General features: G+C 37.4%; 6 protein-coding genes across 9 annotated transcripts; 2 read left to right on the top strand and 4 right to left on the bottom strand.

Annotated features, from left to right (window-relative positions):
• On the bottom strand, nucleotides 340–2053 carry LOC18782205 (glycine-rich RNA-binding protein 4, mitochondrial). 2 transcript variants are annotated; one of them, XM_020560410.1, is made up of 5 exons: nucleotides 1836–2053; nucleotides 1680–1748; nucleotides 1366–1472; nucleotides 1158–1280; nucleotides 340–543 (listed from the first exon to the last, which is right to left on the bottom strand). In XM_020560410.1, the coding sequence occupies exons 1-4, from the start codon at nucleotides 1975–1977 to the stop codon at nucleotides 1176–1178; spliced, it is 423 nt and encodes a 140-aa protein (XP_020415999.1). In that variant the 5' UTR covers nucleotides 1978–2053; the 3' UTR covers nucleotides 340–543; nucleotides 1158–1175. The 2 variants fall into 2 exon arrangements, with proteins under 2 accessions (XP_020415999.1, XP_020416000.1); XM_020560411.1 differs by having other exon boundaries at nucleotides 340–525.
• On the bottom strand, nucleotides 2381–7767 carry LOC18781818 (pyrophosphate--fructose 6-phosphate 1-phosphotransferase subunit beta). The gene is made up of 16 exons (XM_007215454.2): nucleotides 7305–7767; nucleotides 6717–6878; nucleotides 6498–6619; nucleotides 6237–6290; nucleotides 6009–6115; nucleotides 5755–5860; nucleotides 5573–5636; nucleotides 4940–5028; nucleotides 4371–4502; nucleotides 4088–4258; nucleotides 3877–3992; nucleotides 3617–3728; nucleotides 3379–3463; nucleotides 3101–3145; nucleotides 2907–2975; nucleotides 2381–2768 (listed from the first exon to the last, which is right to left on the bottom strand). Exons 1-16 carry the CDS (start codon nucleotides 7468–7470, stop codon nucleotides 2692–2694), a joined length of 1677 nt encoding a protein of 558 aa, XP_007215516.1. The 5' UTR covers nucleotides 7471–7767; the 3' UTR covers nucleotides 2381–2691.
• Nucleotides 8079–9805, top strand: LOC18781681 (50S ribosomal protein L30). 3 transcript variants are annotated; one of them, XM_020559462.1, is made up of 4 exons: nucleotides 8102–8184; nucleotides 8399–8468; nucleotides 9100–9303; nucleotides 9396–9805. In XM_020559462.1, the coding sequence occupies exons 3-4, from the start codon at nucleotides 9112–9114 to the stop codon at nucleotides 9525–9527; spliced, it is 324 nt and encodes a 107-aa protein (XP_020415051.1). In that variant the 5' UTR covers nucleotides 8102–8184; nucleotides 8399–8468; nucleotides 9100–9111; the 3' UTR covers nucleotides 9528–9805. The 3 variants fall into 3 exon arrangements, with proteins under 3 accessions (XP_007215101.2, XP_020415050.1, XP_020415051.1); XM_007215039.2 differs by lacking the exon at nucleotides 8399–8468 and having other exon boundaries at nucleotides 8079–8184; XM_020559461.1 differs by lacking the exon at nucleotides 8399–8468 and having other exon boundaries at nucleotides 8092–8214.
• On the bottom strand, nucleotides 9928–12538 carry LOC18782564 (protein NRT1/ PTR FAMILY 6.4). Its single transcript, XM_007214893.2, has 6 exons — nucleotides 12356–12538; nucleotides 12278–12321; nucleotides 12042–12162; nucleotides 11744–11961; nucleotides 11113–11660; nucleotides 9928–10952 (listed from the first exon to the last, which is right to left on the bottom strand). Exons 2-6 carry the CDS (start codon nucleotides 12278–12280, stop codon nucleotides 10058–10060), a joined length of 1785 nt encoding a protein of 594 aa, XP_007214955.1. The 5' UTR covers nucleotides 12281–12321; nucleotides 12356–12538; the 3' UTR covers nucleotides 9928–10057.
• LOC18784512 (endoglucanase 11) lies at nucleotides 15159–18610 on the bottom strand. Its single transcript, XM_007215846.2, has 5 exons — nucleotides 18117–18610; nucleotides 17781–17993; nucleotides 17443–17643; nucleotides 17063–17317; nucleotides 15159–15970 (listed from the first exon to the last, which is right to left on the bottom strand). Exons 1-5 carry the CDS (start codon nucleotides 18363–18365, stop codon nucleotides 15311–15313), a joined length of 1578 nt encoding a protein of 525 aa, XP_007215908.1. The 5' UTR covers nucleotides 18366–18610; the 3' UTR covers nucleotides 15159–15310.
• LOC18782976 (probable plastidic glucose transporter 1) lies at nucleotides 22106–26551 on the top strand. Its single transcript, XM_007217823.2, has 12 exons — nucleotides 22106–22390; nucleotides 22488–22608; nucleotides 22704–22904; nucleotides 23049–23148; nucleotides 23678–23790; nucleotides 24169–24262; nucleotides 24350–24506; nucleotides 24817–24963; nucleotides 25042–25115; nucleotides 25349–25437; nucleotides 25704–25818; nucleotides 26038–26551. The coding sequence occupies exons 1-12, from the start codon at nucleotides 22189–22191 to the stop codon at nucleotides 26233–26235; spliced, it is 1611 nt and encodes a 536-aa protein (XP_007217885.1). The 5' UTR covers nucleotides 22106–22188; the 3' UTR covers nucleotides 26236–26551.

Below are 27999 nucleotides of genomic sequence, written 5' to 3'. Positions count from 1 at the left end.
ACTTTTTATGGAGTTTAGCCACGCGGCTAACCTTTTAAAATAATCTTTTTATGGAGTAGAGCCGTTCGGCTATACGTTTAAAATAATCTTTTATGGCTTCCAGCCGAACGGCTATACTCTCTTTTAAAATATTCAGTTATAGAGTACCACTGTGTGGCCATCCTCTCTGTTAAAATATTCTGTTTACGGGGTATGCCGGTATAGCCGAACGGCTATACTCTGATTTATAAAGTATAACCGCTCAGGCTGTACGTTTAGAATTTTTTTTTTTTATAAAGCATAGCCGGCCGGCTATACTCTCTTTTAAAATATTCTGTCTATGGTTTAACCATGAGAATTTAGAATATTTGAAGTAGCACAAAAGCCCTGGTCCCTTACAAACAAATAATTTCATACATTCTTAGAGATATATGTATTCTCATAATGTGGCTCATTTCATTTGATCCTTGGCGTGAATTAACATAACTTGGTAAGAATTGAACTTTGACAAGATTCTTCAAGCACTTTATAAAAATTTCATTCCACCTGCAAACAACCATTCACCTGCAAACAGAAAACTCAGATGTTAGGGAACTCCTAGAAGGCATTTTATAATCAAGAAGAAGCATATAATGATGAAGAACGAGAAATGGGGTTTGTGTGTGTGCATACACACATTTTAAGTTACAATTTTTAACCTACATAGTTGTTACTCTAAGGGGAAAAGAAAACTACTGGCTTTGAATGTTTAAAGAGAGTATAAAATGGGCCTCTTTTTATGCGACACTTGTATGTGCATGTGAGCAAGCAGTAAGAGATGGATCATGAAAGGAAACTTTAATTTCATTTTACTGAGGTGGCCACCAATCTGGTTGCTGTAGTTTCTAAAACAGTTATATACTAGGATCTGGTGAAACAATGATCTGAGCTACATGCTTGGAAAAATCATTGCAACTGCAACTGTAATTCAAAGTACAGTTAGGATGTTTTAAGATGACTGAACCTTGACTGAGTTCCTCCTAAAAATATGTTTTCATTAGACATGGCATAAAGCGTATGAACCATCTCTGGAATAATCAGTCAAAACAATTCTAAGTAAATTTCATTATTAAATAGATGGATTGATTGACCAATCAATAGTAATCATCCTCTTCATCCTGACAAGTAAAATAAGTTACCACATGAGTTCATGTATATCAACTGTTAGCATCTCCACTGTCGGAAAGGCGAGGAACCACAACATGTCCGCCTCGAACTCTTTCTAGAGCATAAGTAACCCTCAATGGCCGACCCAGCAATGCCTGCAAGCAGAACAGAACGACATCAATCAGAAGATGTTCTTAGACAACAAATTTTGGTAAATGACAATTATAACTTCTGCATCACCTTTCCATCCATGGCATCTCTTGCAACCTGGGCATCATCTTCCTTGGTGAAATTAACAAATCCAAAGCCTCTAGACCTTCCTGAGTCTCTGTCATACACTATCTTCACTACAATACAAATGCGCAGCTGATTTAGATTATAGAATCGAGTCTGTCATTTATTATATAAAAAATTCAACTTTGCAATGCGTAACTTCTAACTCATTGAAACATAATTGCTAGTGATCACTTGGACCTTTCACCGAACACATAGATGACTGATGAAGAATATGTAAATTGGGTAGCCAAGTTAGTTCATAAAGCAGGAAACTTTACCTTCAGTGACCTCCCCGAAGGAAGAGAAAGCGTCTTTCAAGGACTTCTCGTCCATCGACCATGACAAGCCTGCAAGACCCAAAAGCCATATCACCATAGAAACACACCAAAACGAAAATTACACAACTTCCAACGGGTATGAGAGTAGGGAGAGACCTCCAACGAAGAGCTTATTGTTTGGGCCAGTAGAGGAGGAAGAGGGTGGTGAACAGAAGAACCGCCAACGTAAATTTGGGTTATGGGTTGTTGTTGTCGATGTTCGTCTAGAAAGGAATGTCAACAAAGTGTTGTTCCTCATTGCTCGCTAGCTTCTCTGCCTCTGACTTGTTCCTTCTTTTTGCGCACCTTTGAGCTTCTGGGTTTGGCACTCTGCGTAAATGATGTGTTTAAACCCAAAGCATGGGACTTGGACCCACAAATTTGGGTTTGGGGCCTCGCTAAATTCAGGTCCGTGCCACGGAGGCATATACTTGGATGCCAGTGAGTACCGTATAACTCAATTGGTTGAGCTCTTTGATCTCAAAATAGTACTTGAATGGACATACATGAATTAAGCCAGTTAACCAAGACAATGTGCCTCACTGTACCGAGATCGATAAAAGGTACTTTGATGGACTCTAATTAATGAAAAACAATGTCTTTTTGATAGTGAGTAGTTTCTAAGCTTCTGTTGTTGAGATGATTATGTAACGATAAAAAACTTTGCAAATAGGCCTATCCATTTGGGCCCAAGCTTGAAAATGTTGCTCGATTTAATCTGAACAATAGTTACAGTCAACTTTATTACTCTTCTCACTAATGAGGAGGACTGGAAAGTGAACTCTCTGTTCTTTCATAAGCCAGGTACAACTAGGCAACAAAAAGAGTTAAAAGCTACAGATACAAGGAAAAAGAAAAGAAACCTATTAAGCAACTACAAGTCAAATGGATCCGAGTTCCAGTTGATACATGTCGGCTGAAGTTGTTATTGTGGTTTGATAAAACTGAAAATTGACATTGATTTTCCTTCTTCCTATGCTTGTGCTCCGAGTTCCAGCAGAAGAGTGTTGTTGATGGCATTCGCTGCTGGGCCAAGAAATTGAATTGGACCTGATCAAAAGTGAAAATGGAGTAATTCAGAAACCCAGCATTTTATATTCCATAAGCCTCCATGTCTATGGCACAATCAATACTACTGAAATTGGAGCCAAGCTGGGATATGGCAAAAGAAGAAGGGTTATGACAAACCTGGATTAACATAACGATTCTTAAGCGCCCACTCGTCACGAAAAGATGCAAATTTTTTGAATGGAGCGCCTGAAATTCCACCAGGAAAGAAATTAAGAAAGTGTTAAGCAGTGCACTATGTTACTACTGCAGATAATTGCCATCTTCAATTTATAGTGGCAATAAGATGATGAAAAGTTCAGAAAAATGTTTACCTTCAAGTTCCACCATTGCTTTCTTAATCACAGGCTTGAACTTCCCTGCAAAATTAAAACTCTCAAATTTTAAATATGCTTGATTTGGTTCATGATAAGGGAATTTCTAGGATCTGAACTCATAATGTTTCAGTATCATGATGTGTCACTGAACAAATTGGTGGTTCAGATCTTGGGGGAAGAGTCTAGTAATAAACATTATATAAAAACATAACAGGTTTTGGAGGGAGTATTTATTTAGCCTAAATTGAATGGTGAAAAGGCGAGTAGCGGTGTACCATGTCTCCGTTCCACATCCATTAAAGAAGTCAGTGCTGTTCCCCCAACTGTCCATTGCTCCACTGGAGCAGCCAAATTTCCCACCTGCATACACAATTTAAATTAGGAAAACACTTTGGAGTTTTTCTTTTAAAAGAAGGCAAACACTTTGGAGTTACAAATACAGAAAGAAACTAACTTGATTAACTAAGAAAAATGAAAGAATAAATAGTTGATACTAAAACAATTATAACTTACAGAGGAAATCAACCCAGTCTTTCCAGAATGGAGGAGGGCTCCAGCACCAAAACCCAATGCATAGCAGTAGTTTGCATCAAAGTTCGTAGGCAAACCGCATCTACCCTCATAACTACAAAGAAAAAAATGTAAAAAATTAAGTATCAAATAATATCTGATACCAGGAACAAAACATATGGCAAAATGATCACACGGTCTCTTCTATGAACCATTATAAAAAATGAGAACTGAAGGAACTAGAGGCACAAATATTTTGGTACCCGAAGAAGTGGGTCTTTCCTAAGAAGTCCCGCTTATATTTACCCTCCTGCTTCCGCTTGTCCAGTTCAGTTTCTACCATCTGAAGGAGCATCTTTTCTGTCTCTATTTTGGCAACCTAAATTCTTAACATTGTGTAAGACTTAACAAAATGCAATATTCCAACAAAGTCCAACAGATATGGGGCAAAGATATGACAATAAATAGAATAACCTGCACATTCCCATGTGGATCTCTTTCAAGCAGTAGTTGCTCCTGAATTGTTGGAGGCAAAAACTCGAAAAGCTCATGAGATTGGCTCTGGAGTTTCTTTTTCCACACCCCTGCTTCATCAACAACATCATGAGCTAATATTTCGTTAAGCTCTGCAATTAGTTGCTGTACCTGCGAGTTTTAAGGCAACGCCAAAAGAGGAAAAAAACTATAACAAATTCCCAGCTGTCAAAATTATGAGAATAAAGCAAGTTATATAATCTCATGTTATTCAAAATGATACCTCCGGAATGAAATCAATCAGGCCCTCTGGTATAAGTATGACACCATAATTAAATCCAAGTTCTGAGCGTTTGCAGATTATATCAGTTATATAGTCTGTTACACTCTTGAGCGTCTGCTTCTTGGCAGCAACCTGCCGTGAAGTGAAACGAAACATTGTCAAGTCACAACAGTATAAGATATATAGAAACTAAAGGCTTAACCCTGCGTTCTTCTAATTATAAAATGGATGTATGGAAATGAAGCCTAAAAAATTATCGGTACCCCCTCAAAACTTCAAGATATTTTCTTCCATATCTCACTAGGGGTGAAGAAAAATTTGGGGACCCAGAAAAAATATCAGCAGGCACATTTCTAGATCATAAATAAGTCACCACCTCTCAGTTTGCATTCAATTAACCAACAAGTCAACAGAGAGCCAATAATTTGGAGCATAATTTGAAAAGTGGTATATAAAAAATAAAATAAAAACAGAGATTGCTTGGCCTATCAAAAAGTTGGAAGTCGGCTAGTATCATTTTCAACTATATTGTAGCTAATTGGCAGAGAGAGAAGGATATCAGAAAATACTTCTTCCCCAATAATTGTAATGTTTGGATGAGTCTCCAGAGCACACTCCAAGGTTATATGAGAAGCTGCACGCCCCATAAGCCTCACAACTGCAGAAGACAATTAGGAGAACAATCAAGAATAAACATTTATGGTATGATCATATGCATGGCAGGGGGGTGAACACATCAAACTACAAAAATCAGGTTGTGCAACAGAAGTGGCACTCCTATAATTGGATAAAAAATAAAAATAGAGAAAACCAGATTCTATATACTAATTCACCTAGCTATAGTTTAGGTAAAGATAGATACTTATATTATTATTTCTCCCCCAACTTAACAAATGGTTACTAATAAAATAGGACTTAAAAATCACAAATTTCAGGATTGGCTTGGAGAACCTGCTAGCTTTCCAATACGATGAACTTGAAGTGGGTCACTTCAATGTTGAATTTCAAGTACTGTTTGCTAATACTCACCCTTAATCTATAAAAATAAATATGTAATGTGATTCCTAAAATTTAAAATAAAATAAAATAAAAAGTAATGTGAAAACCCATGATAATTTTGTAAAACATTTCCTCATGAAAACAACATACAAATAAAGCGTGAAGTAGTCTGAACTATATTCTTTTGCAACCAGAGCACTTACAATGGTAGTATTTCCCAGTTGAACGGGCATCTGTCATTACATTACCAATCATTTCTGAGTATAGCTGCAAGTTAATTCACACACACAATTGTGAAAAATATTGCACTGAGATAACAAAAAGGATACATTGTACAGCATAAAGTTGGTTGTATCACAACGTCAAATGATAACATAAGAAGTACCTTGCATGCAGTGTCAAATCCAAAACTGACGGGCACTTCTTTGCTTTTCAGATCACCATCAATTGTTTTTGGACATCCAATTACCAGTGTCTTGATATTTTTACCCCTAAAAAATTAATAGCATAAGAGATATATCTGGATGATTATATAAGTGTAAATACTAAAGCATATGAACATAATCTCTAAAGAAACTAAGGAAATGCAGAAATGCATAGGCGTAGCAGATCATTAACTTGAGGAGGGATAACTTGTACCTGAAATGTTCAGCTAGAAGGCAAGCATTAGTATTTGAGTCATCCCCACCAATGACCACAAGCCCATCCAAATCAAGCGTCTTTGCTGTTTCTTCTGCTTGCTTAAACTGGAAGGCATACAACCAAACTTCATTAACATATATCTAAAATCTTATCCAGGAGAAGAAAATCTGTACAGAAATGAATTTGATAAGCATGTGATCAATTTTGTATGAGCAATTAGGTAACCTGTTCAGGAGTTTCGATCTTGTCTCTGCCGCTAGCAATCATGTCAAAGCCACCCTGTCAAAAGAGTCTGTGAGAAACAAATTTCTGAGAGTGAACTTGTCAAACATGCTGCAAATTTAATGGAAAGCAAACTAGATCAAAGTCTTTTACAAAGAACATATTATACAAGAGCAATCTACTTGGCCAAATATTTCTTACCACACAAGAAAGGAAAGAGTGCCGAAGATTAATTGATAATCACAATACAGAAACAAAGACTACCTGATTTCTGTAAGGATACACAAATTCCGCAGACAATTCAACATATTTACCCTTCATGATACCTGCCGGACCACCCTTAAATCCATACACTGTACTTCCACTAGTGCGGTGCTGTAAGTAATCTAACCACAAATACGGGAAAAAATAAATTACTGGAATTATTTACTGCAACGTTTTAACTGAAGTTAAAAGTTGTCTAAAGCAAAGCAAGAGACTGACCAAAAATCCCAGAAATGACATTGTGTCCACCAGGAGCCTGTCCTCCAGAGAGAACCACTCCAATCTTCAAACTTGTATCCTTTGAAAGTACTGAAGAACCACCTGGATTTAGCACTGCTGAGGGCTGTCCAAATAGGTTAGGAAACAACTTGGCTATCTCTTCTGCAATTACATTGAACAAAATCATATTTAAAAAACAATATAGAAATCCAATTATCACATTATAGACCAAGTCAAATTTCAGAAGAACAGTCCATGAACTATGATATATGACTTAGAGGGAATTTTAAAAAATCTCCCATATATCCCATTTTTAGAAAAAGTTCAGAACTTCGTATCAGTTTGGTTTTGGAAGACTGGCTGCATTAATTAACAAGTATTTTTTGAGCAATTGTAGTAATTGGGTCTTCAGGATGAAACTTGACAGACGTAAATAACATGTAAACCAACCAGACAGTCGCCGATCATATACATAAGCCAAACGTACATACATGCACAGTGGCCAAATAACATAGACAATAAGACATAGCTTGTGTAATAACTGATAAATGATGTGCATAAACAGTTGATAAAACATTAAAGAGGGACCTGGGTTTCCAGCAGCAGAGCTTTTAGGGCCATCGACGACGCTGAAGGAGCTTTTGAGAACAGAAGGGAGAGGAAGCGAAACGTCGAGACGACTGGCCTGGACCTCGCTGTACGAAGAGGTCAAGCGACCAGGCACCGCCTTGAGGTTGACAGAGGACGAGGACATGATCGCCTTCAAACTGAGAGAGACTGTGAGAATGAAGAAACAGATAGATGGGTTTTAGAGCGCTGCTGGTTTTGGCTTTTGGCTTGTGAAGCGGAAAGTTGGTTTATGGATAATGGAATCAAGTATATAGCTTAGTATGTAGTCAATTTTTTATTATTATTTTAGTACCCAAAGAATAAGACTAATGAAAAAAATAATGTTGTGATTAATGACACTGGTAAACTGTTTGTTTTATCAATCTTTAACATCATTTTTAAGTCCTTAAGTGAGCGTTATTATAGAATAGAAAAGCCGATTAACGCCTGATTGATGCAGGAAATTGGAGCAAAGCATCAGTCATCTATAAGCTGAACTTATTGAGGAACTTGTTACTACTAATCTAAAAACACAAATTATATTTGTGCATTTGGGATTGGTTGGCAACCTCCAACGAAAGGGATGTCAATTGCTCAACTCTGTTTTGGTTTTACAGGCTGGTTAGTATTTGACTTTTTATTTATTTTTTTGAAAACAGTATTTGCCTTATTTCCAAAAAAAAAAAAAAAAAAAAGGTGAATATTGCATTGGGTTGGAAATATGTTGGGCTTGGTGGGTATAGACCGAAACAAAAAGGCCCCCAGTACCAGCTACGCCTACAGAGCAAAGGAGCTAAATCAACTTCACCACTCAGTCTTCTTCTACACAAGGCGCTATCCCTCGCCGCCGTCATCACAGGTAACAACTCCGTCGGAAAACACAGTTGAGGTCATCTCTCTCTGTATGTATATACATATGTATTTTCTCTCTGTTTCTTCCTTATTTTGAGTTTGTTTATCTGCTCTTTTATATTTTTCTATGCTCTCATTTTTTTTAAATTTAGTTATAGTTCGTCCATTGCGGGTAGACGTTGAATCTAACATTGAAAAATATGATTTTGGGTGATATGAAGATGAAAAGGTTTGTTCTTGAGAAGATTGAGCTTAGGCGACAACGGGCTTGGTTTCCTCCCACCTTTAGGAGTAAGTGATCAGAGATTACGATAAATTAATACTTTCAGTGGAAAGCATTAGCTTTTTAAAACTGGGTACTAATCCAAGTTCATGAAAATTCAGCTTAGTCTCCATTTTTCTTTTTTTCATGGATCGTTACATGATGTGGTGGCTTTGGTTGAACCGTGAAGTGGGTTGTGGTAAAATGAAGAGAAATTAGTGTTTCAAGGTCATGAGCTTGGTTTACAAGTGGGTCCTTGTTCTGCTTTTTTTGTTCAAGTTTTATCAACAAATGTTTGGAAATGCTAGAAAGATGGGACGATAAATAAATGGATTCTAATGTAATCGAGGCAGATAATTTGCATTAGCCAGTTTTTAATATTTTGATGTTTATCTTTGCAATGCTGCCTTAATAGTGCTTGAAACCCTTTAAGCAAAGCTTTACCATTTTCTAGTAAACTGGAAATCTTCAATAGATAAATAGTAAGCTATGTTTAACGGCACGGTAGAACTTTGGCCCTGTTTTTGCATAGACTTTCTGTCTTCCCAATTTCTTATGATTATCTTCTTTTTGGACTTTTCTTCATTCTAATGCAGCCATGTATTAGTAAATTATACATATATTGAAGTTATGGCTTAGGCACCACTTTGGGATGTGTAGGTTGGAGAAGAAATGAATGCTTTCAAGGCTTTTAAAGCTAGTGTCCCAATTGCATGGAGCCCTAATCTATATATAACTTTGGTAAGGGGAATCCCAGGAACCAGGAGACTTCACAGGCGTACTTTAGAGGCATTACGTCTCCGCAAGTGCAACCGAACTGTTATGCGATGGAACACTCCTACAGTTAGGGGAATGCTCCAACAGGTTTGATATAAGCTCACAGTGGATGCATTCATGGATTAAGGCATCTCTCCTGTCTGTAATTGATAATGTTAGCATGTTATGTTTTCACACAGGTTAAGAGATTGGTCGTGATTGAGACAGAAGAGATGTATAAGGCCCGCAAACAAAATTTGGAAAACCACCGAGCTCTACGTCCCCCTTTGGTCATAAATCACCTACCTGCTTCTGCAAGTGGTTCTTCTTAATAGCCTATGTAATTGTTTAGAGGTCAGCTTTCAGCTTCTTAGATATGTCCCTTTTGATTGAGGAGACTAATTTTCCTATAGTGTATTTCTTATAAGCAGCCAAAGCTGGATCCAGTTCTTTATCAATTTCTATGTTTGGCTTTGTACCTCCGAATTTGCGGTGGTTCTGAACTAGTGAATTCATACTGAACCAAGTACTATTGCAATTAAGCAGGGCTTCTATTTGCATATGATGCACTGTGGATGGTTTGATTTGATGAATGGCTGATTTTCAGACATGCGTCGTGGATGTTGTGCTGCTTTTTATTTTATTTATTTTATTTTATATATTTTATGAATAAAAATTTATTATCACATTGCATTCTAGATCACACTGTATTTAAGTTTTAGATTGAGAGACTGCAGACCAAAAAAGGATTAAATATCTAATAGGGATAAATAAGCATGATACAAATTTATCTTCTTTTTTCTTTTTCTTTTCTAGTTGTTTAGAACCAGCATTACACAAGATCCTTTTGGAAGCATACGTTCTAGGGTCCTTCCTTTGCCTCAATTCTTATCATCTCTGCCATCTCTTCAACTCTTATGCCATTTGAGTTCTTATGCTCCTTTTTGACACTATTGTTAGGGCTAATGTGCTGCTGGCCTTTGTACTGGTGTCTCATTGCAAAGGCAAGAAACACTAAGAAATTTAAAGCTCCGAGCACTGCAAGCAGCAAGTAGAAGTAATCCACCCTTCCCTTGTTCAAGTTACTCCTCAGCCAGCTCTTCTTAGTCACTTTGTCCACCAGAGTCACCAACAGAGTGCTAACAAAGAACCCCATTGAGATGGTGCTTAAGAAAAGCCCTGTGCTCATGGACTTCATCCTGTCCGGTGCCTCTCTGATGAAAAATTCAAGTTGTCCAACATAGACAAAAGCTTCTCCAGCACCCACTAGGAAGTATTGTAGGACAAGCCAGAAAGCACTTATTTTGGTATTTTGGTGAACAGCGAATTCCCTTCTTTGTTTCTCTACTATTGCTGCAGCAATCATAGCAGCCGTTGATAAAACGAGTCCAATTCCAATCCTCTGAAGGCTTGTTATTCCTTGGGCAGTGTTGGTGAGTTTTCGAGCAAGGGGGACAAAGAGTTTCTCGTTTAAGGAAGTAAACAGGAGAATGGTGATGAAGAGAAAGGCTGAGAAAGAACCCGAAGGGATAACAAAGGAGCCTATTTTTCGGTTCATGAAGGTGGCTTGTTCAATGGTGAAGGTAGTCATTTGAGAGTAGACTGTCCAAAAGAGAATACATGTCGACCAGACTGGCATGAGCTTGAAAACCAGTTTCACCTCTTCAACTTGGTTCACTGTGGATACTATCCATGGGTTGCTTCTGTTTCCTTCAGCAGAAGCATATTCATCTAGGATTGCAGCTTTGTCTAGACACCTAACCATTCACATGCATAGGCAAACAAAACCTTAGTCAATGGCAGTGAAGAACCTTAATGAGAAAGTGATGGTTTTTGTTGGATTTGATGCATGATATTACATGGTTCATGACTTTCTACATAGATCTTAGAGACATTAGATGATTTACATAAACTTACTTGAGCCTCTGTGTGTGGGGGATCTTGGCTTCTTGGTATTCATTCAAAAGGCTTGGATGAGCAGGATAAGGGTAAGCCCTCTTCTTCCAAGCCAAAAATATCACCCTCCATATGACAGTTAAAGGGCTGCCTTGAGGCTTATGGAATCTATAAAACGGCGTCCCAGAGAGCAACACAACAAGTGCGATGATCATCCCCCCTGCCGATATTCCATAACCCAACCCCCTGCCAACATTATCTTGTACATACACCAGCACAATAACAGCAAACAGAGAGCCAATGCTAATGCCAAAGTAGAACCTGTTGAAGAAGAAGATCATGGACTTCTCTTCCCTGGGGTCTCTGCCATCAAATTGATCAGACCCAAAACCTGAGACATTGGATTTTATACCACCACCACCTAGTGCTGTAGTATATAAAGCAGCATAGAGCAGAGCTAATTGCTTTCCATTGGCCTCAATACATTCATGATGTTGCTTTCTGTAGTCATCACATGGAGGTGGTCTCATGCTAGGAATGGATGTTGCCAATGTCAACAAAATTATCCCCTAAAGCAAGAAAAATCAGTTTTTCTTTTCTTTTCAAAATACTACAGAATTGGACTGGTGAACCAAATTGACTGAAAACTTACCAGACCAGTTATTGTTGCAGAAAGGGCGACAGTCAAGTACCTTCCCAGTTTAGCATCTGCTAGAAACCCACCAAGGAGGCCAAGGAGGTTCAAAGTGCCCATGAAATTGGTCACTATGGTTGCAGATTTTGCAGAAGATATATGCAAATTTCCAACCAAGTAAGTTACTAGATTCATAGAGATGCCCATCACACAGATCCTCTCAGCCAGTTCAATTCCTGCAGCATGGTGATCATTTAGTCAACATTAAACATGGGATTAAGAAGAGAAAGTTTGAGTGGAAGTTAGAATAAAGCACCCAAAATAAGCCCTGCAGCAAGCCATCCACCAGTTTTGGACTTGTCCACAGGATTCCCTCTAAAATCCACCACAGCTCCATCGCTTGCACCTTCTTTCTCACCATCCCTTGATATCAAAACCTGTTGAAAAGTAGGGAAAAGAAAATTTGTTTTAAAAAAATCCAAAGGAGGGACCTCATTGAAATTTCAAGTTTCTGGTATGATATTTGAGTTGTTTGAGTTAGTGTGTAGCTACCATCTTTCAGCACAGAGAGAGAGAGAGAGAGAGAGAGAGAGAGAGAGAGAGAGAGAGAGAGAGAGACAGAGACAGAGATTTTTCTCCTTTAGGATTTGCAGCAGAGAAATAGTAGCATGACAGTGCATGTATGATTGGGGTTATATTTAGCACTGTAAGGACTCTGTTTTACTGGCTTTGTCATCGTTTCCACAATTTCTAGTGGTTAAGAGTAGCTGAGCTACAGCACATTTTTGAAGCATGTGAACACTTTCAGCATACGTACGTATGTTTTGTGGTTTCTATGCCTGCAACCCAAAAAATGGAAAGTGACACTCCTGTCTGTCCTTCCTTCCACTCCATCATTGCGAAATTGAGAGTTGAGAAATTCAAAACAAAAGCACCTAAGCTATATGACACACCTAAAGAGCAGTATATTTTTGTATGGGACTTATCCACATGCTAAGGCTACATTTTGTCTTGTGGAAAATCAAATGGTCCACACTTCGTATGTTTTCATGTAATCACTCATAAACTATATGTATCAAGTAAACTCGGATATTTTCAAGTCGACAAGAATTCAAAAATAATTATACTTTTAACGTTTCTTTGAGGATTTGACAGTTGAATTCTGTTGGTGGACTGGTATAAACTACTCTTTTTCACAATTTGGTATATTAGTATATTACGTGCTTGATTTGAATCCTTTTGCCTTTGCTAGTGTTCCAATCTTCTTGACACTTGATCGGTCATAATGTCACATCTGGGATGATCAATAAAACAAAAGCACCTCAATAATAATTTTAACTTTACAATCTTAGAGATATAACGAAAAAGAATGAGCTACTTTTTTTGGACCGGCCAAAATCGTGTACAGGTGGAGTATCTTTTTCTCCAGGTCCTGTGACACTAATGACTAATACCAGTTCCTTCTTAGATATAGATAATGGAGGGGTCCGATTTACTAATTAGCATTTAGCAATCGGACTCAGTAGTGTCTTACTGTTTAAGTTGTCACTGAAGAGATCTTAGTGCTCCATAGGAGGGCCTCTCTAATATCAGAGAACATCAAACATCGAATATATTAAGTTTAAAGACAATATCAGTGCAATATAAGAGCCGAACCATGTAATTTATGATTGAAAATAATCCGAACGTAGTGTAAATTTATGTTCATGTATCAGCTTGAGAATTGGGTGGCTTGCATTTGGACATTAGGTGAACCTTTGGCAAAATTTGGCAGACAACTACTAATTGGGAATTTTGGGTTTTTGATTGAGCATCTGTTGAGGGAAAGAGATGTAGTGGGAAGAAGAGCTTATCATACTTTGAAGCCTGTGGTGGGTGTCTATGCTTTCCTGATAAACATGAAATTCATATACGTTGCTTCATGTCCATGGTCTAAAATTGAGAGGTTGCCTATGACTTGGGTCAGAGGGAGTATCGCATAATGAATCGTAGGGCTATTCTTTCTTTGTAATCTTGGACTATGCAATCCCCATAGAAAGAAACTTTGTCCCACTTCAATTTCATAATCAATGAAGAGGTCAGATAGGGACAACTGAAAGACGAATTCTGCCATGTTTGTTTTTTTGTTTTTGTTTTTAATATATAAGGAAATTCTCCACTATTCTAAATTATTTTAATTTATAAAATTAGGAATTCAAATAAGGGAGATTTTGGAAAAATCTAAAGGAGAGAAAAAAAATTTAAAAGAAGCTAAAATGGACAAAATTGCCCTTATTTATTTTTAGATTTCCTAAAAAATCCTTTACATTTGCATGTCTTTGATTTGAAAGTTAAGAGATTTTTTTGTCTTTTTAGAAAAAACTTTGGCCTTTTTCAAAAGTGAAAGTTTTTTTTTTTTTACTAAAACCTAAATTTACTTTCAAGGAATTCGAACTTGGGAATTTGAATTTTATATTTCCATTCCCGTTTACAATTTACTGTCTTACTTATTGAAGAATATAAGTCTCATATAAGAAACTTGACTGAATAAAATATTACATATAATAAATGGTTTCACTATTAATATTACTGAGGTCTTTTGTAATAAAACCTCATACCTATTAGGCTTTGGTCCAGTTTGAGATTGTTGTCACTTTTAAAAAAAATTGCTTATATTGTGCTTTGAAAATAATTAGCTATAAAATAACTTTGGCCCACTTCAATTTCATAATCAATGAAGAGGTTAGATAGAGACAACTGGAAGACGAATTCCGTCATGTCTGTTTTTTTGTTTTTGTTTTTAATATATAAGCGACATTCTCCACCATTCTAAATTACTCTAATTTACGAAATTGGGAATTCAAACAATTCGAACTTGGGAATTTGAATTTTATATTTCCATTCCCGTTTACAGTTTACAGTCTTACTTATTGAAGAATATAAGTCTCATATAAGAAACTTGACTAAATAAAATATTACATATTATAAATGGTTTCACTATTAATATCATTGAGGTCTTTTGTGATAAAACCTCACACTTATTTCACTTTGGCCCAATTTGAGATTGCTGTCACTTTTTTAAAAAGTTGTTTCTGCTGTGCTTTGAAAATAATTAGCTATAAAGTAAAGCAACTCCATATTTGGTAAACAATATTTTTAAAGTGTTGTTAATACAAAAAGTAGTGTTAAACTGTTTGGTAAATTTTAATATAAAAATGTTGTAACTGTGAATAATGACTAAAATATACATGATATTGAAAGTGTTATGTACTAATCATGTGATGGTAGTGGTGGTGATGAAGTGGAGGTCATGGTGAAAGAGATGGATTCATTTTCTGATTATGCGGAAATCAGTACCAACAACACTTTTAACAAAAAGTTTACTAAACGCTAAACTGCTTTCTCTCACAACAAATCTGACGTCGATTATTTTCACAGTACATCAATGCCAAACTAGCCTTTAAAAGGTTATACTATAAACACTTGCAACAATGAAGGGTACAAAATGGGCTAGAACACCTCAGTTCAGCCACCATCACAAAGCCAAAAGAAAGGGCTTATAACAAATAAACCCATCACTCTGTTTTCCCAAACCATATTGTATATCTAATAAGAAGCAACCAAACCCATACTTTGATCCATCTTTTGGACCTCTACCTCTGAAAACTTAGCAAAAACTCCAACCAATGGAGCTGTATTATATGTACAGGCCTCAGTCTGCATATAATTGTCCCTTTGATCCACAAAATTATCTTGACAATCAGGCCCTCCAACCAAAGCCCCAACCAGAACATTTGGGTTAGGCTCTTCCCTGCCATACCAATTGTCATACCCTTGGGTGCACCCAATGAACCCCTTGTTCTCTCTATATGACTCAACAGAGGCTCCTCTGTGGTGCACCCTTTGAGGGTATTTTGGACCATACCCCACCAAGTAGCTCATGTTCATTGGGTTGGAACCCAAAATGTAATCAATTTGTGATTTTGCAAAATCAAGAACTTCCTCATGGCCCACCATTCCTCCATGGCAGCTGAGCTTCTGGTTTGAGCTCTTGAGGAAATCAGAGTACACTGTTAGGAGGAAAGCAGCTGTTGAAACATACTGCATGTTGTTCCATTGCCTTATGTACAACAGGCCTGCTGGCGTGCGCTCCACATTTTTGGTGTCATTGTTTTTGTTTAGGCATGAGCAGATGTAGTGCTCTGCTTTTGATCTGTATAGCTCTAGAATGTGAGAGTGTTGCTTGTGTTTTTCTTCAATCAGCAACTGCATATGAAACATTGAACTTGCTTAAGGGAAAAAAGCATGATTAGGGTCAATTACTATGAAAATCCAAAATTAATGATGTGCGTTTAAAAGGGTCCCAGGGACAAAATATGCATGTATGATGTAACCCATTTGAATCATGGTTCTAGACCATTGCATGTGAGCCATGTGTTACATTATTTTTCAGCCATTAACTGTTTAGAACTATCTCCAACTGCAAAGAGAGGGATTCAAGCATACGAAATCACTGTTTTATCTCTAATTTGGGTTTTTTAAAATATGATGTGGGTCTTTTGATAATCAAACTGGAGAGGCACACCTTAAATGAAAGAACTGTATCCACTCAGTTTCAAAAGTGGGCCAGCCACATGCAACGATTTGGGCCCCATTTGAGGAAGATTGAAGACAAAAACTGATTAGATCAGCGATCTTTACTACCATGATGACATCTACTAATCTAAATGCAGGGTGTCGTCTCTACTCGGGGATCGTGGGATGACCTATGTATGTTCTGTAACCGCTTAGGCTTTGCCACGTGGCACGCCTTTCCACAGAACTTCCATGCAAAGCATCATTTTTTGCACATGGCTTTGTGGCAGAAGATTATTTCCTTTAATTTTGTTCTTGTTAAATCCTCGCTATGTGCCTTAATTCGGGCTGACTCCATGGACGAACTTTATAAAGTAAAAGCGTGATGTAAAGCTTCTTTTATTATTTCATGTTTGAATGGTGGAAAAGCCAAATCCCAAAACGATTTGAGAGGGTAAAATTGAGGCACCTATGATCTAGACAACAACACTCAAATTGAAAATTTGAAAAGCCAAAAAAATAAAAAATGGCAAGCAACTGGGATCAATTCTAACACTAGATATAAGTTATAGTTACTGATCACATTGTTTATCACATTATTCTCGAATTTTCAAATATATCTAATGTGTAAGCTCTCAAAAAAACAAACGTGAGACCCACCAAAAACAATAAACGCCGTACTAAGTTTGTGAAAAATTAAAATAGACTTCATTTTCATTGATTTTAAAATAAAAATAAAAATATGATTCGTAAATATGATACAGAACGAGAAACTTTACTTACCTTAGAGGCAACGAGTTGAAGACCAGCGTACTTAACGTCCCAACTGAACTCTGTAATTGCCCAGCCAATGCCACCAAAGCTATGAGCCTTGCTAATAACATACTTCAAATACCTCTCATTGTCGGTGGCCTTGTATAGCCACAAAGCTGCCCACAACAACTCGTCCTGGAACCCACTCACCGACGCGTAGTAACTCTTCACTACTCCCAAGCTCCCATCATACTTGTCCCTATACTTGTCCCCAAACTCAAACAGCTACACAACACCAAACAAAACAAAAAAAATATCTACTTAAGCATTTAAAACCTCACTTAGCACACTATTATTTTAACCTAATTAATTGGACCAACTGGCTAGCTCAAAGATTTAAATTAGAGTACCTGTTGGGCATGGTGTAGGAGTAGGTGGGCATAATGCGGGTTAGTCTTCTTGAACACTAGGGCTGCTGCCGCCATAGCCGCCGCAGTCTCCCCGGCAAGATCCGACCCGGGATGAGTCTCGTCAATCTTGTAGGCTTGCCTTGATGTTGTCATGTCCTCCGGCCGTTGCCAACAGTAATGATCAGTGTCGCCATCCCCCACCTAGGCATGTCACAACAATTGAATAATTAATTGCGTGTGCCCAAACAAAAGTTCAGGGCTAATTAAATGAATTAATTTAATGTGTGTTGCTGCTAGCTAATTAAAGCAAAGTAGCAAAAATTAATAATTAGATGTACCTCAGCCCATAACACATTGGGACTGGTGTGAGCCTTGATGAAGTAATCGGTGCCCCACTTGATTGCCTCCATTGCATGCTCCAACTCACCGGCGGCGGCAATTTGTTGCCGGAATTCAATGACACTCCAAGAGAGTATCGTCACTGTAAATGCCATTGGCAGCCCAAACTTGACGTGGTCACCTGCATCATAATACCCTCCTACCAAGTCCACCTACACAAAATACATATAATTAACCAGCCATAAATTAACACTTACCCTCTACCCTCATTCATACTTAATTTTTTAAGTAGGAAGTTAATGAACGGTTGAAATGACAATTTTGGGCATGCATACCCCTTGCTCTAGGCCATCTGTGAGGCCGGAATGGTCACGCCAGGTGACCCTCTGGTTGTAGGGCAGGCGGCCGGAGCGCTGTGATTCGAAGTAGAGGAGGCTCTTTGTGAGGGCATCTGTGTAATTGAAGGCTTGGGAGGTGGTGGAAATGTTGAGGGTGATGAGTAGTAGAAGAAGATACAATTGTACCACAAAAGTGTTTGATTTGTTTGAAGCTCCACAATGGTGCGGCTTCGTCTTCTTCTCCATTGTATCTCTCTCTCTCTCTCTCTCTCTCTCCCTCTCCTCTCCTAAAGACCCTTTTGTTGTGAAAGAGTGAAAGGGAAATGGGAAAAGCTCTCTCTCTCTCTCTCTCTCTCTCTCTCTCTCTTCCAGAACTACTTTGTTTGTGTACTAAAATTGCGTGATAGGTGTCCTGTGCATGTGGACTTTCACATGAGATGAGAGTGGCTTTTTTAGTCCAGCACAACACAAAGCGTGATTTTTGCAACGGTTTGACACTCTTTTTGTACTGCATACAAAATACAAAGAAGAGGGGCATGGATTGTGGAAGGCTTTATGTAATGAGTAATAGCACTCAAGCCATCAACTTATTATCAAAATTTGTTAGATCTCGATTGATGTGACAGTATTTCATTTGAAGTAATTACATTATTATCTTAACTTTTTAGATCAAAATTGATGTGATAATATTTTATTTATTCGTATTTAATTTCATTCTTCTGTTGTCTGAATATGTAACTTTTTTTTTCTTTAAAAATATATGATTTCATTCTAAGTATAACTATATATGGTACATCCAATGTACCAGGGTAATGTTTTTTTTTTTCCCTTAAATTTTATTTTGAAGGACTACATAAACTAAAAATCGAGCTAATAGACAACAAATTCATGAACAATTACTCCAAATTGGCATATTATTGTAGTGGAATTTTGACAGAGAGGTAGAGAACCATTGGGTTAAGTAGCCCAACACATGATTGAATACTCATAAAAGTATGTTAGGGTGGTTTAAAGGCCAATGAATTTTCTAAAGATGGCTTGGATCAGAGGATTAGATTGTGTAAGATCCATACATTCATGCATAAATTGTTTGGTGTAAAATACTGGTGATGCAGGACCATGGGGTATAGCTTAGAAGTTTCTTTCCAAGTATATAATTCTGGGTTCTGGACATCTTGGTCTCTAGGAGGAGGGGAGGTGCCAAGTTGTCTTCATAAATGCTTTGGGCCGGTTTCTCAATGTTGTCTTGTAAATAACTATATCTTCATCATCACATAGGTTGATAATAATTTACCGGGTCACAATTTGATTTCGAGTTCGGATTAATAATTTGACAACATAACAAATCGAATCATTTCATTAAGAAAAAAAACATATTTCTACAAAGGCAGGAACATGGATTTTGTTATTGATTACAGCAATCAATAAAGAATGATGGTGGTGGTCTTTGTATGGTATCATATCATGTCATAATCATGGTGTTTAGTAGCAAAGCTTGCAAATAATAGCAAAATTAAGGAAAGTGATTACTATTTACAAGAAAGCTATCGTCAGAAACCATAAACTGGCAGGCTGGAGGGGCGTGTTCCTAAAAAGCAGAGCAATTCCGGAAATCTGGTAGTGCTTAAATTGCTAATTTGATCATTAGCTCTCGTGGGATAATGTGCGATACGGCCGCGTTTTGACTCCGTAGATTAGTTGTCGGTGCAACCTCCACGTGTAAGAAGTTGGACCGTACGGGAGTGCAGTGCCCAGGTCAGGCTCCTCTTTTTGCGGTGGAACTGGTGGAGTGTCGACAGCGAAACCGGCTGAGCCGGTCAAATGGAAGCACCGACTCGCAGTGGACCTGGCCATGTTTCCTCGCCGACAACGCGGGAAAATTACGGAAACAGTGAGCGACGGAACAAATTTGATTTCAACTTCAACACAAAAAATGCGAAACTTCCCACCAAAACAATTGAAACGTGTCTTTAAAAGAAAAAACATTGGAAAGAAAAGTCAATAACTTTTACCCTTTGTGTTTCTTTCGAAATGTACATTTTCATGACTGGTCAGACTCTCTTCACTGATGTGATGACTCTATTTGACTCCCCTTCCCTTCCCTCCCCTCCCCTCCCGGCGCAACTATGCTAAAATAAGTTGACTTTAATTTACTTTCATATAGTATCTTGTTTGACTATTTATATTGACTAAAATTAAAATATTTACTTTTGTTATCTTGAGCTAAGCACTTATGATAAGTTGATTCAAGTAGTTATCCATCGTTATTCAATTTAATTGCATTTGTTTGTTCAACTAATTTGTTAGGTTATATAATTGGGGGCATTTTTATTCACAACTTTAACTCAAGGTGTATGTTCACAACCTTTCTCAACACTTGACATGTGTCTATAAATATAATCATGGTTACATAAATCAAAGTAAAAAGTTAATTATGGTTATGTCTATGGACATGTGTCAAGTATTAACAAGGGTTGCGAGCATACTCTTGGGTTGAAGTAGGGAGCAAAAATATTTCGTTTATAAATTATAATTGAAGTATTAGACTATCATTCAATTTAATTGTAATAGTTTAATCAATTATGCATTTCGAACGAGAGTTCAAGGTTAAATTTGGCAAAATCAAGGGGGGAACTAGCAAAACGATGTCATGGGTTGTAGCCCAGGTAGCCTTTTTTGAAAATTAAAATACACTATATGTAATGTGATTCACTCCAAAAGCTTACGGGTTATTTGATAACTATTTCATTTTCATTTTCAATTTTTTTTTTTGAAAAAATGTTTGGTAACATATTTCATTTTTCAGTTTTCAAAGAAGTTAAATATAGTTTTCAAAATCACGAAAAATGCTAGGGAGACCAACTTTAGATACCAACTTGTGTACCAACTCTCTAATAGAGTATGAGACCCATTGTATTGGTGGGCTCCACCTCTATTAGAGAGTTGATACACAAGTTGGTATCTAAAGTTGGTCTCCCTAGCATGACCCTTATTTTTTTAAAACTTGAATGTATTTTTCAGTTTTTGTTTTCATTTTTTTTTTGGGTGGCTTCTATTTCATTCTTTAATTTTACATCACCACACATAAAATGCACTCCATTTACCAAAACTTGATATTTGGGACCTCCTGACTTGGACTTGCCTACTCGATTCTTGCGTTTGGCCACATACCCAATTCAAGTCTCGGGAACTCCATATCCAAAATTCATTGAAAAATCATCCTAATTCCAAAATAATCTCAGAAAATTACTACAAACTCTTTGTAACATACACTTTCATTTTATAATCTCAAATTCACAATTTGACCACACAAAAAAAAAAATCCAAATTTCACATAAAACTGAAAACTTAAATAAGTTACCAAACAACTTTTGTTCAGTTTTTAGTTTTTTTATTTATAAATAAAATAAAATGAGTTATCAAACAAGTTTTCAATTTATAAAAATTAAAATGGTTATCAAACGGACTCTTAGTAGTCCATGAAATATAACCTAGTAAGTTAGTAAACCATTGTCCATTCCATTTTGTAGGCACGCTGAATTTGATAGGCAAATTGGTACATGTATTTGGTCAGATATATTGCCATAATGGAAAATTGAACACACCACAGAGTGTCTGAGTAACCATTTGTACAAGAATTTATCATCATGGCACATTTTACAATTCATATAAAATGGGACTCGCTAGACAAAATTCAGTTGAGGCCGAGTGTGGCTCAACTTATTTAGTTGATTAATGGGCTGAGCTTGGGTTACTATGCTAATCAGGACCCAATTAAAATACAAATACAAAGCCCAGACGGGAAAAAAAAATCAGTAAGTCAATTCATTCAATCAATAAAATGGGTTGATTGATGGGCCCCTGTATTTATCCCTCCGAAGCTGAGGGGACACATGGCACTTGCTGGCTGACGAAGCAAATTTCTGTTGTGGGTCCCGCCCCCGCGCTTATTCCTCCTGTGGATCACATGCTGTGCATGTGGCATTAACAAAATATTTCTTCTGAAATCATCTCGATGATCGCGTTCCTCGAGAAATGAACTTCGTCTCAACCTGCTCACAGTGAACCGATGTGGGTGGCTACAGTACCCCCACCGGCCGGCCCGGTTCCGATGATCTTTACCGCCCGTCCAAACCCGAAACTCGTGTGTCAGTATCTTACGAAACCGAAATCGTTTCGTTTCGGAGCTTTCGGTATCCGGCTTCGCCTGAACAATCACAAAGTGTCGGCGGTGAAGAAGCAGCTCCCCGAGTTAGAGACTCAGAAACCAGGTAATCTATTCTCAACTCATGCAATTCATATTATGATAATTAGAATATTCACAGTAATTATTATAGTTTTTGGAATTAATGATATAAAATATTGCAGATAGTGAGAAATTAAGGGTAGGACAAGAGAAAGGTGAAGGTTTTGATTTGGGATGGTTACCTGCTTTTCCTCACGTGTTTATAGCTTTCATGTCCAATTTTCTCTTTGGTTATCACATTGGGTGAGTCTCTGTCTCTGTAACTTGCAATTACAAGCAAAGCATTCAGCTTTCTGATTAGTTTTGAGTTGGTGTGGTTTTTTTTTTTTTTTCGGCAGAGTGATGAATGGTCCTATTGTTTCAATTGCCCGCGAACTGGGTTTTGAAGGAAACTCGATTCTTGAGGGACTTGTAGTGAGCATATTCATTGTTGGTGCCTTCCTCGGAAGCGTAGGCTGCGGTTTTATAGTTGATAAACTTGGCTGTAGGAGGACCTTTCAAATTGCTACAATTCCTCTGATTCTGGGTGCATTGATAAGGTAATTTTAACTTTACCATTCGAATTAGGACTTTGGCAGTTTTCCATGTTCAACATTGTGTCCTTGTTGGTACACAACAATGTATTGTATTGGTGTTGTTCACTTACGGTTTTTTGATGATGGGTTCCTTTCATTTTGTGACAGTGCACAAGCTCATTCCTTGGATGAAGTAATTTTGGGCAGATTTCTTGTTGGCCTTGGCATAGGTGTTAATACTGTTCTTGTTCCAATCTATATCTCAGAGGTATGGGTTGTCTTTGCATACTTCGTACAATGGTCATGCAAATTTCCAATACAATAATGCTATGTAGCTAAAACCAAGTATTCTGCTACTGCCATTGTTGATCTTCCATTTGTAGAGGCTATTAGATAAGAGGGGCGGGTGGGATAGTTAACTTGTTGTCAAATTGTATTTGCAAACCATTGGTTCTGGTCGATATGGATGATGATCAAGTATGACATATGTAGAATTCTGGGAGAAAGTTATGTAAGTTGACCAAACTACTTCATTCTGGTAATTCGCACTACTAGCATATAGACTTTGCTGAACCTTCAGTAAGTGCTCATTGAGCTTTACCACCAAGCCACCAATACAGTCCCAAATTAGTACGCACTAGATTCATAACTTGTTTGACCGGTTAACTTGGATTTCATGCCCTCTGTTTGAGATTGAGATATTGAAGGTTATGCTATGTCATACTTTTCCTCTGCATTATATCCACTATGTATCTGAAGAGAAGTTTACTCATCTATTCCTATTGTATACCTTGCAGATTGCTCCAACAAAATATAGGGGTTCATTGGGAACTTTGTGTCAAATTGGCACATGTCTCGGGATTATTTCATCACTGTTTCTTGGCATTCCCTCTGAAAGTGATCCACACTGGTAAGATTCTGTTGACTTATTTTTTCTGGTTTGTGTCTATGACTTGAATGACAAGTAACAGAGAGAGAGAGAGAGAGAGAGAGAGAGAGAGAGAGAGAGAGAGTCACTATATATCAGACATTAATAGCCTTCAAAACAATGAACAAAGTTTCTGAGAGATACTGGGATAAAGGAGCCAGAAATAGTTGGGTTTCAAGAGAGTGTACACAATTCTGCTTCCTTCCACAAAGAGTGATACATATGGAATTTGCTTATGTACGGATTTTTGAAGAACAAATTATTATTTCTTGCAATTATTGGAACATTTAGTGTATCAAGCATAAATTTAATCTCTGAACCTGTCAAGTGTCGACTAATATTTTGGCATATCTTGTTTAGGTGGAGGACGATGCTTTATATTGCAAGTATCCCTGGTTTTATCCTCGCTCTTGGAATGCAGTTTGCTGTAGATAGCCCCCGTTGGCTATGCAAGGTAAGATTTTTATCTTTTATGGTAGAAATTATGGCGTTTTATTTTCAAATGTGTTGTTCCTGAAGCTTTAATATGTTGTTTGTGCAGGTGGGGAGATTGAACGATGCTAAAGCAGTTATAAAAAATGTGTGGGGAGCATCTGAGGTTGAAAAGGCAATTGAAGAATTTCAGTCAGTTATCAAGAATGATGGTAGTGATTTGGACAGCAGCTGGTTGGAACTTTTGAAGGAGCCAAACTCTAGAGGTTGTATCAAGGTGGTGGACTTAGGATGCTAGCATGTAATGGCATCTTTGTGTTGAACATTGTATAAGACTTGCAGCAGTTGCCATTTAGTGTCGCCTTTTGCACATGAAAAATCATCAGAACTAAATTTGAAAACCTTGCCTTATCTTAATCAAAGAGTGATTAATAATATGAAAAAAATTATAAGGAACTCCTTTGATTGGTCGATGTTATATGCCTCTCTTAATTATATGCAGGTATTTTTTTAATCAATTTTCACAAACTTGGGAATTCTTACTTGTGGACTGAAATGATTTTTTCATGGTTGCAGTCGCATTCATTGGTGGTTCCCTTTTTGTACTTCAACAGTTTGCGGGTATAAATGGAGTTCTTTACTTTTCATCATTGACTTTTCAAGATGTCGGAATCACAAATAGTGCTTTGGCAAGCTTGCTTATTGGAGTTACCAACTTTGCAGGTTTGAGATAGTCTATGTTTGTAAAATGAAAAATGTTTCTTGATCAACCTCTCATTCACATCAATTGTGATCATTCAGGGGCACTTTGTGCTTTGTACTTGATTGATAAGCAAGGGAGGCTGAAGCTCTTGATTGGAAGTTACTTAGGAATGGTGAGCTGTACTAGGAATTAATTCTTGGAGACGAATAGAACATTACTATGCATATAGTGCTGGTGTCTTTGTGAGCGTGATGTCGCTGTTGCATACATTGAACAAAGGAGGGCAACTCTCTGTTCATGAGTTTGAAAATGCAAACATGGAAAATATCAATCAAATGTATTTATTAATGCATATATTTTATTTAGCAAGGACATGTCCGACTAAGAAATTCTGTCTATGTGCAGGCAGTTTCAATGTTTCTTGTGGTATGTGCTATCAGTTTTCCATTAGATGAGCAACTAAGTGACAACTTATCAATACTGGGAACTGTCATGTAAGCATTTGTTCTCTCTGCAGCATGTAAGATTTCACATATTACAGTTGCAATAAACCGGTAGCCCCTCTTTAACAAAAAAATGTCATTTGTTCTTACTCTTTCTTTTGGGATGGAGGGTAATGCTTTTCATTATCAGGACGGCTAACACCACCAAATACCATAAAGATTTGCTGATGTTCGAATTCTCTATTTATGCTTTCTGTTAAGCAGACACATATTGTGCTTATTCTGTTGATGTTCTTTCTCCTCACATGATTTCGTAGGTACATATTCACCTTTGCAATAGGTGCTGGCCCAGTTACTGGTCTTATCATACCCGAACTTAGCAGCAACCGGTCACGTGGGAAGATTATGGGATTCAGTTTTTCTGCTCATTGGGTAAGCCCTTGAGTTTTTTTCCTTGGTTAATTATTTAAAATAACTGTTATTTTATCTTTTTGTTCTGTGATTGATTAAGTACAATAGTTGCTATATTTCCAATTTTCAATTGATATGTCGTCATGGCTGAGAGCTACCCAATTATTTCCACACGTATTTTTTGTATGATAGTTTGCATTTGGTGCTATTTGTTATATTTATGTGTAACTTTTAATTCAGGTTTGCAACTTCTTAGTGGGTCTATTTTTCCTCGACTTAGTGGAGAAATTTGGAGTTGCTCCAGTTTATGGTACCTTCGGTGCAGTCTCCTTGTTGGCGGCAATATTTGCTACCTACTTCATAGTTGAAACTAAAGGCCGCTCCCTTGAGGAAATTGAAATGTCACTAAGCTCTGATTTCATGTCTAGAGACAAGTGATTGTATGTCTTGACGCCTGCTGTATCAAGATTACAGAGGATTGAAGTGTCCTGATAATCATTGCTCTCATTGAAGTTTCTACAGTGTAGATTTTCTAGAGTGACTCTTGGGGTTTCATTCTCCACTCGCCAGGAGTCCAGGCTGCATGGGATAGTCATAACATATAGGAATTTCACATCCAGGCCATTAAAGGATGCCATTTCGCTCTGTATCGTTCTTGTTCGGCATTCTGCAAATGTTGTACGGCAGTGTTAAGACTTATATTATAATTAATTATTCAATAGAAATGATTTGTTTTGGTGTTGATTGAAGGTCAGATTTCATGGTTTCACATTAACGTTTAAAATTGCATGGGATGTGCATACGCTTGTCACTCTCTGCGTACCACCAGCAACGTTATCAGCTCTGGTGCGATATAACTGGGGGGGGGGGGGGGGGGATGTCACTTTCTTAATTGTTCTTAAATATGCTTTCAAAACATAAGAAGGCATCGGATTACCATCAAGAGCCCGTCGTGGAAAATTATAGGTATTGGTTTGTACCAGCCCATTGGCATGGGGTGTAAACCTTCCAGCTCATCCGGTCGTTATTAAGGAAAGGTAAAATTTGTGCGGTATCTTTTTCATTTGGTTCCTATATTTAATAAGAATGGAAGTCAACATCAAAACCGTAACTCTGCCCTCCATACTATAATTTCTCACTGAGACTTTGCAGGGCATTTATAGATGTATCACGGAGATTTTGAAGGGCTTTAAATATAATTTCATATTGCACCAACAATAAAAATATAGATTTCTCTGAAGGCCTATCTTTTGAGGTGCCCTATGTGAAAATCCCACATTGAAAATCTACACTCCTATAGAAGTGTTTATAAACAAAGCACCATGATTTCGTCCAAAAAAAAAGAAAAAACAAAGCACCATGATGCTTTGATAAGTGTGATTAACATTGGAGAGTTGGGCCAATGGGCTTGGCTATAGGCTAGGCTATGAATTTGACTTTCATTTATTTTACAGAATTAGTTAAATACCCATTCCTAGACATAAAACTATAAAAATACCCTATACTATTTAATGTATATAAACACACCCAAAATAAACCCAAAAACAGACAGCTGTGTATTTTTTATTTTAATTATTAAGACGAAATACCTTTATTACCCTTTTAACATAAAATTGGAATTCTAATCAACACTATATCAAATTTCATTTCACGACCTCCAGTCTCTCATCTTCATCTTCAACCCAAATTTTCAGTTTTTGTTCAACCTCATCATTCTAATGATGCATTGGAGAGGGCCTTTTCTCCGTTCGGTGAGATCATCAAATCGAAGGGCCATTTGACGCATGTTCTCTCTCTGCTGCTTGATCTTCTGTTTCTCTATGTTACTTGATCTTTCTCTCCCAAAGATTGAAGATCGATCGATTCCTTTTCTTTTTGTTTATTATTTGTATTTGTTTGATTATACTCTGACATTTTGGTTTTGATGGACGGATCTGATTTGATTTGGTTTCTTTTTGTATTTCCAGATCATCAACGACTGTGAGATCAGGATGTCCAGGGGCTTTGGCTTTAGCTTCGTCACCTTCAGCAACGAGAAGGCCATGAAAGACGCAATCGAAGGCATGAACGACCAGAACCTCTACGATCGTAACACTGAGACTTGCATTATTCATTAAACTTCTAGTGGTGTACTGCTGATTACGATTTGGGTTCCATTTTCATAAACTAAGTTGCTGGATAATTGGACTTGGTTGACATGAT

This window comes from Prunus persica, chromosome G3, assembly GCF_000346465.2.
Source record: "Prunus persica cultivar Lovell chromosome G3, Prunus_persica_NCBIv2, whole genome shotgun sequence".
Lineage (NCBI taxonomy): Eukaryota > Viridiplantae > Streptophyta > Magnoliopsida > Rosales > Rosaceae > Prunus > Prunus persica.
This window is presented reverse-complemented; position numbering and strand designations above follow the sequence as displayed.

Coding starts and splice junctions, on each gene's coding strand:
- LOC18782205 (XM_020560410.1), bottom strand. CDS start 1,977: ATGAGGAACAACACTTTGTTGACATTCCTTTCTAGACGAACATCGACA. Junction 1,473..1,679: donor CTTCGGGGAGGTCACTGAAG/GTAAAGTTTCCT, acceptor TTTGTATTGTAG/TGAAGATAGTGTATGACAGA. Junction 1,281..1,365: donor GAGATGCCATGGATGGAAAG/GTGATGCAGAAG, acceptor TTCTGCTTGCAG/GCATTGCTGGGTCGGCCATT.
- LOC18781818 (XM_007215454.2), bottom strand. CDS start 7,470: ATGTCCTCGTCCTCTGTCAACCTCAAGGCGGTGCCTGGTCGCTTGACC. Junction 4,503..4,939: donor TTACAATTATTGGGGAAGAA/GTATTTTCTGAT, acceptor ACTTCACGGCAG/GTTGCTGCCAAGAAGCAGAC. Junction 3,993..4,087: donor ATCCACATGGGAATGTGCAG/GTTATTCTATTT, acceptor TTAAGAATTTAG/GTTGCCAAAATAGAGACAGA.
- LOC18781681 (XM_007215039.2), top strand. CDS start 9,112: ATGAATGCTTTCAAGGCTTTTAAAGCTAGTGTCCCAATTGCATGGAGC. Junction 9,304..9,395: donor TTAGGGGAATGCTCCAACAG/GTTTGATATAAG, acceptor GTTTTCACACAG/GTTAAGAGATTGGTCGTGAT.
- LOC18782564 (XM_007214893.2), bottom strand. Junction 11,661..11,743: donor CTGCAACAATAACTGGTCTG/GTAAGTTTTCAG, acceptor TTCTTGCTTTAG/GGGATAATTTTGTTGACATT. Junction 10,953..11,112: donor CCCCACACACAGAGGCTCAA/GTAAGTTTATGT, acceptor GTGAATGGTTAG/GTGTCTAGACAAAGCTGCAA.
- LOC18784512 (XM_007215846.2), bottom strand. CDS start 18,365: ATGGAGAAGAAGACGAAGCCGCACCATTGTGGAGCTTCAAACAAATCA. Junction 17,994..18,116: donor CAGATGGCCTAGAGCAAGGG/GTATGCATGCCC, acceptor TATTTTGTGTAG/GTGGACTTGGTAGGAGGGTA. Junction 17,318..17,442: donor TCCTACACCATGCCCAACAG/GTACTCTAATTT, acceptor GGTGTTGTGTAG/CTGTTTGAGTTTGGGGACAA.
- LOC18782976 (XM_007217823.2), top strand. CDS start 22,189: ATGTGGGTGGCTACAGTACCCCCACCGGCCGGCCCGGTTCCGATGATC. Junction 24,507..24,816: donor GAAGGAGCCAAACTCTAGAG/GTTGTATCAAGG, acceptor TCATGGTTGCAG/TCGCATTCATTGGTGGTTCC. Junction 25,116..25,348: donor TTGGAAGTTACTTAGGAATG/GTGAGCTGTACT, acceptor GTCTATGTGCAG/GCAGTTTCAATGTTTCTTGT.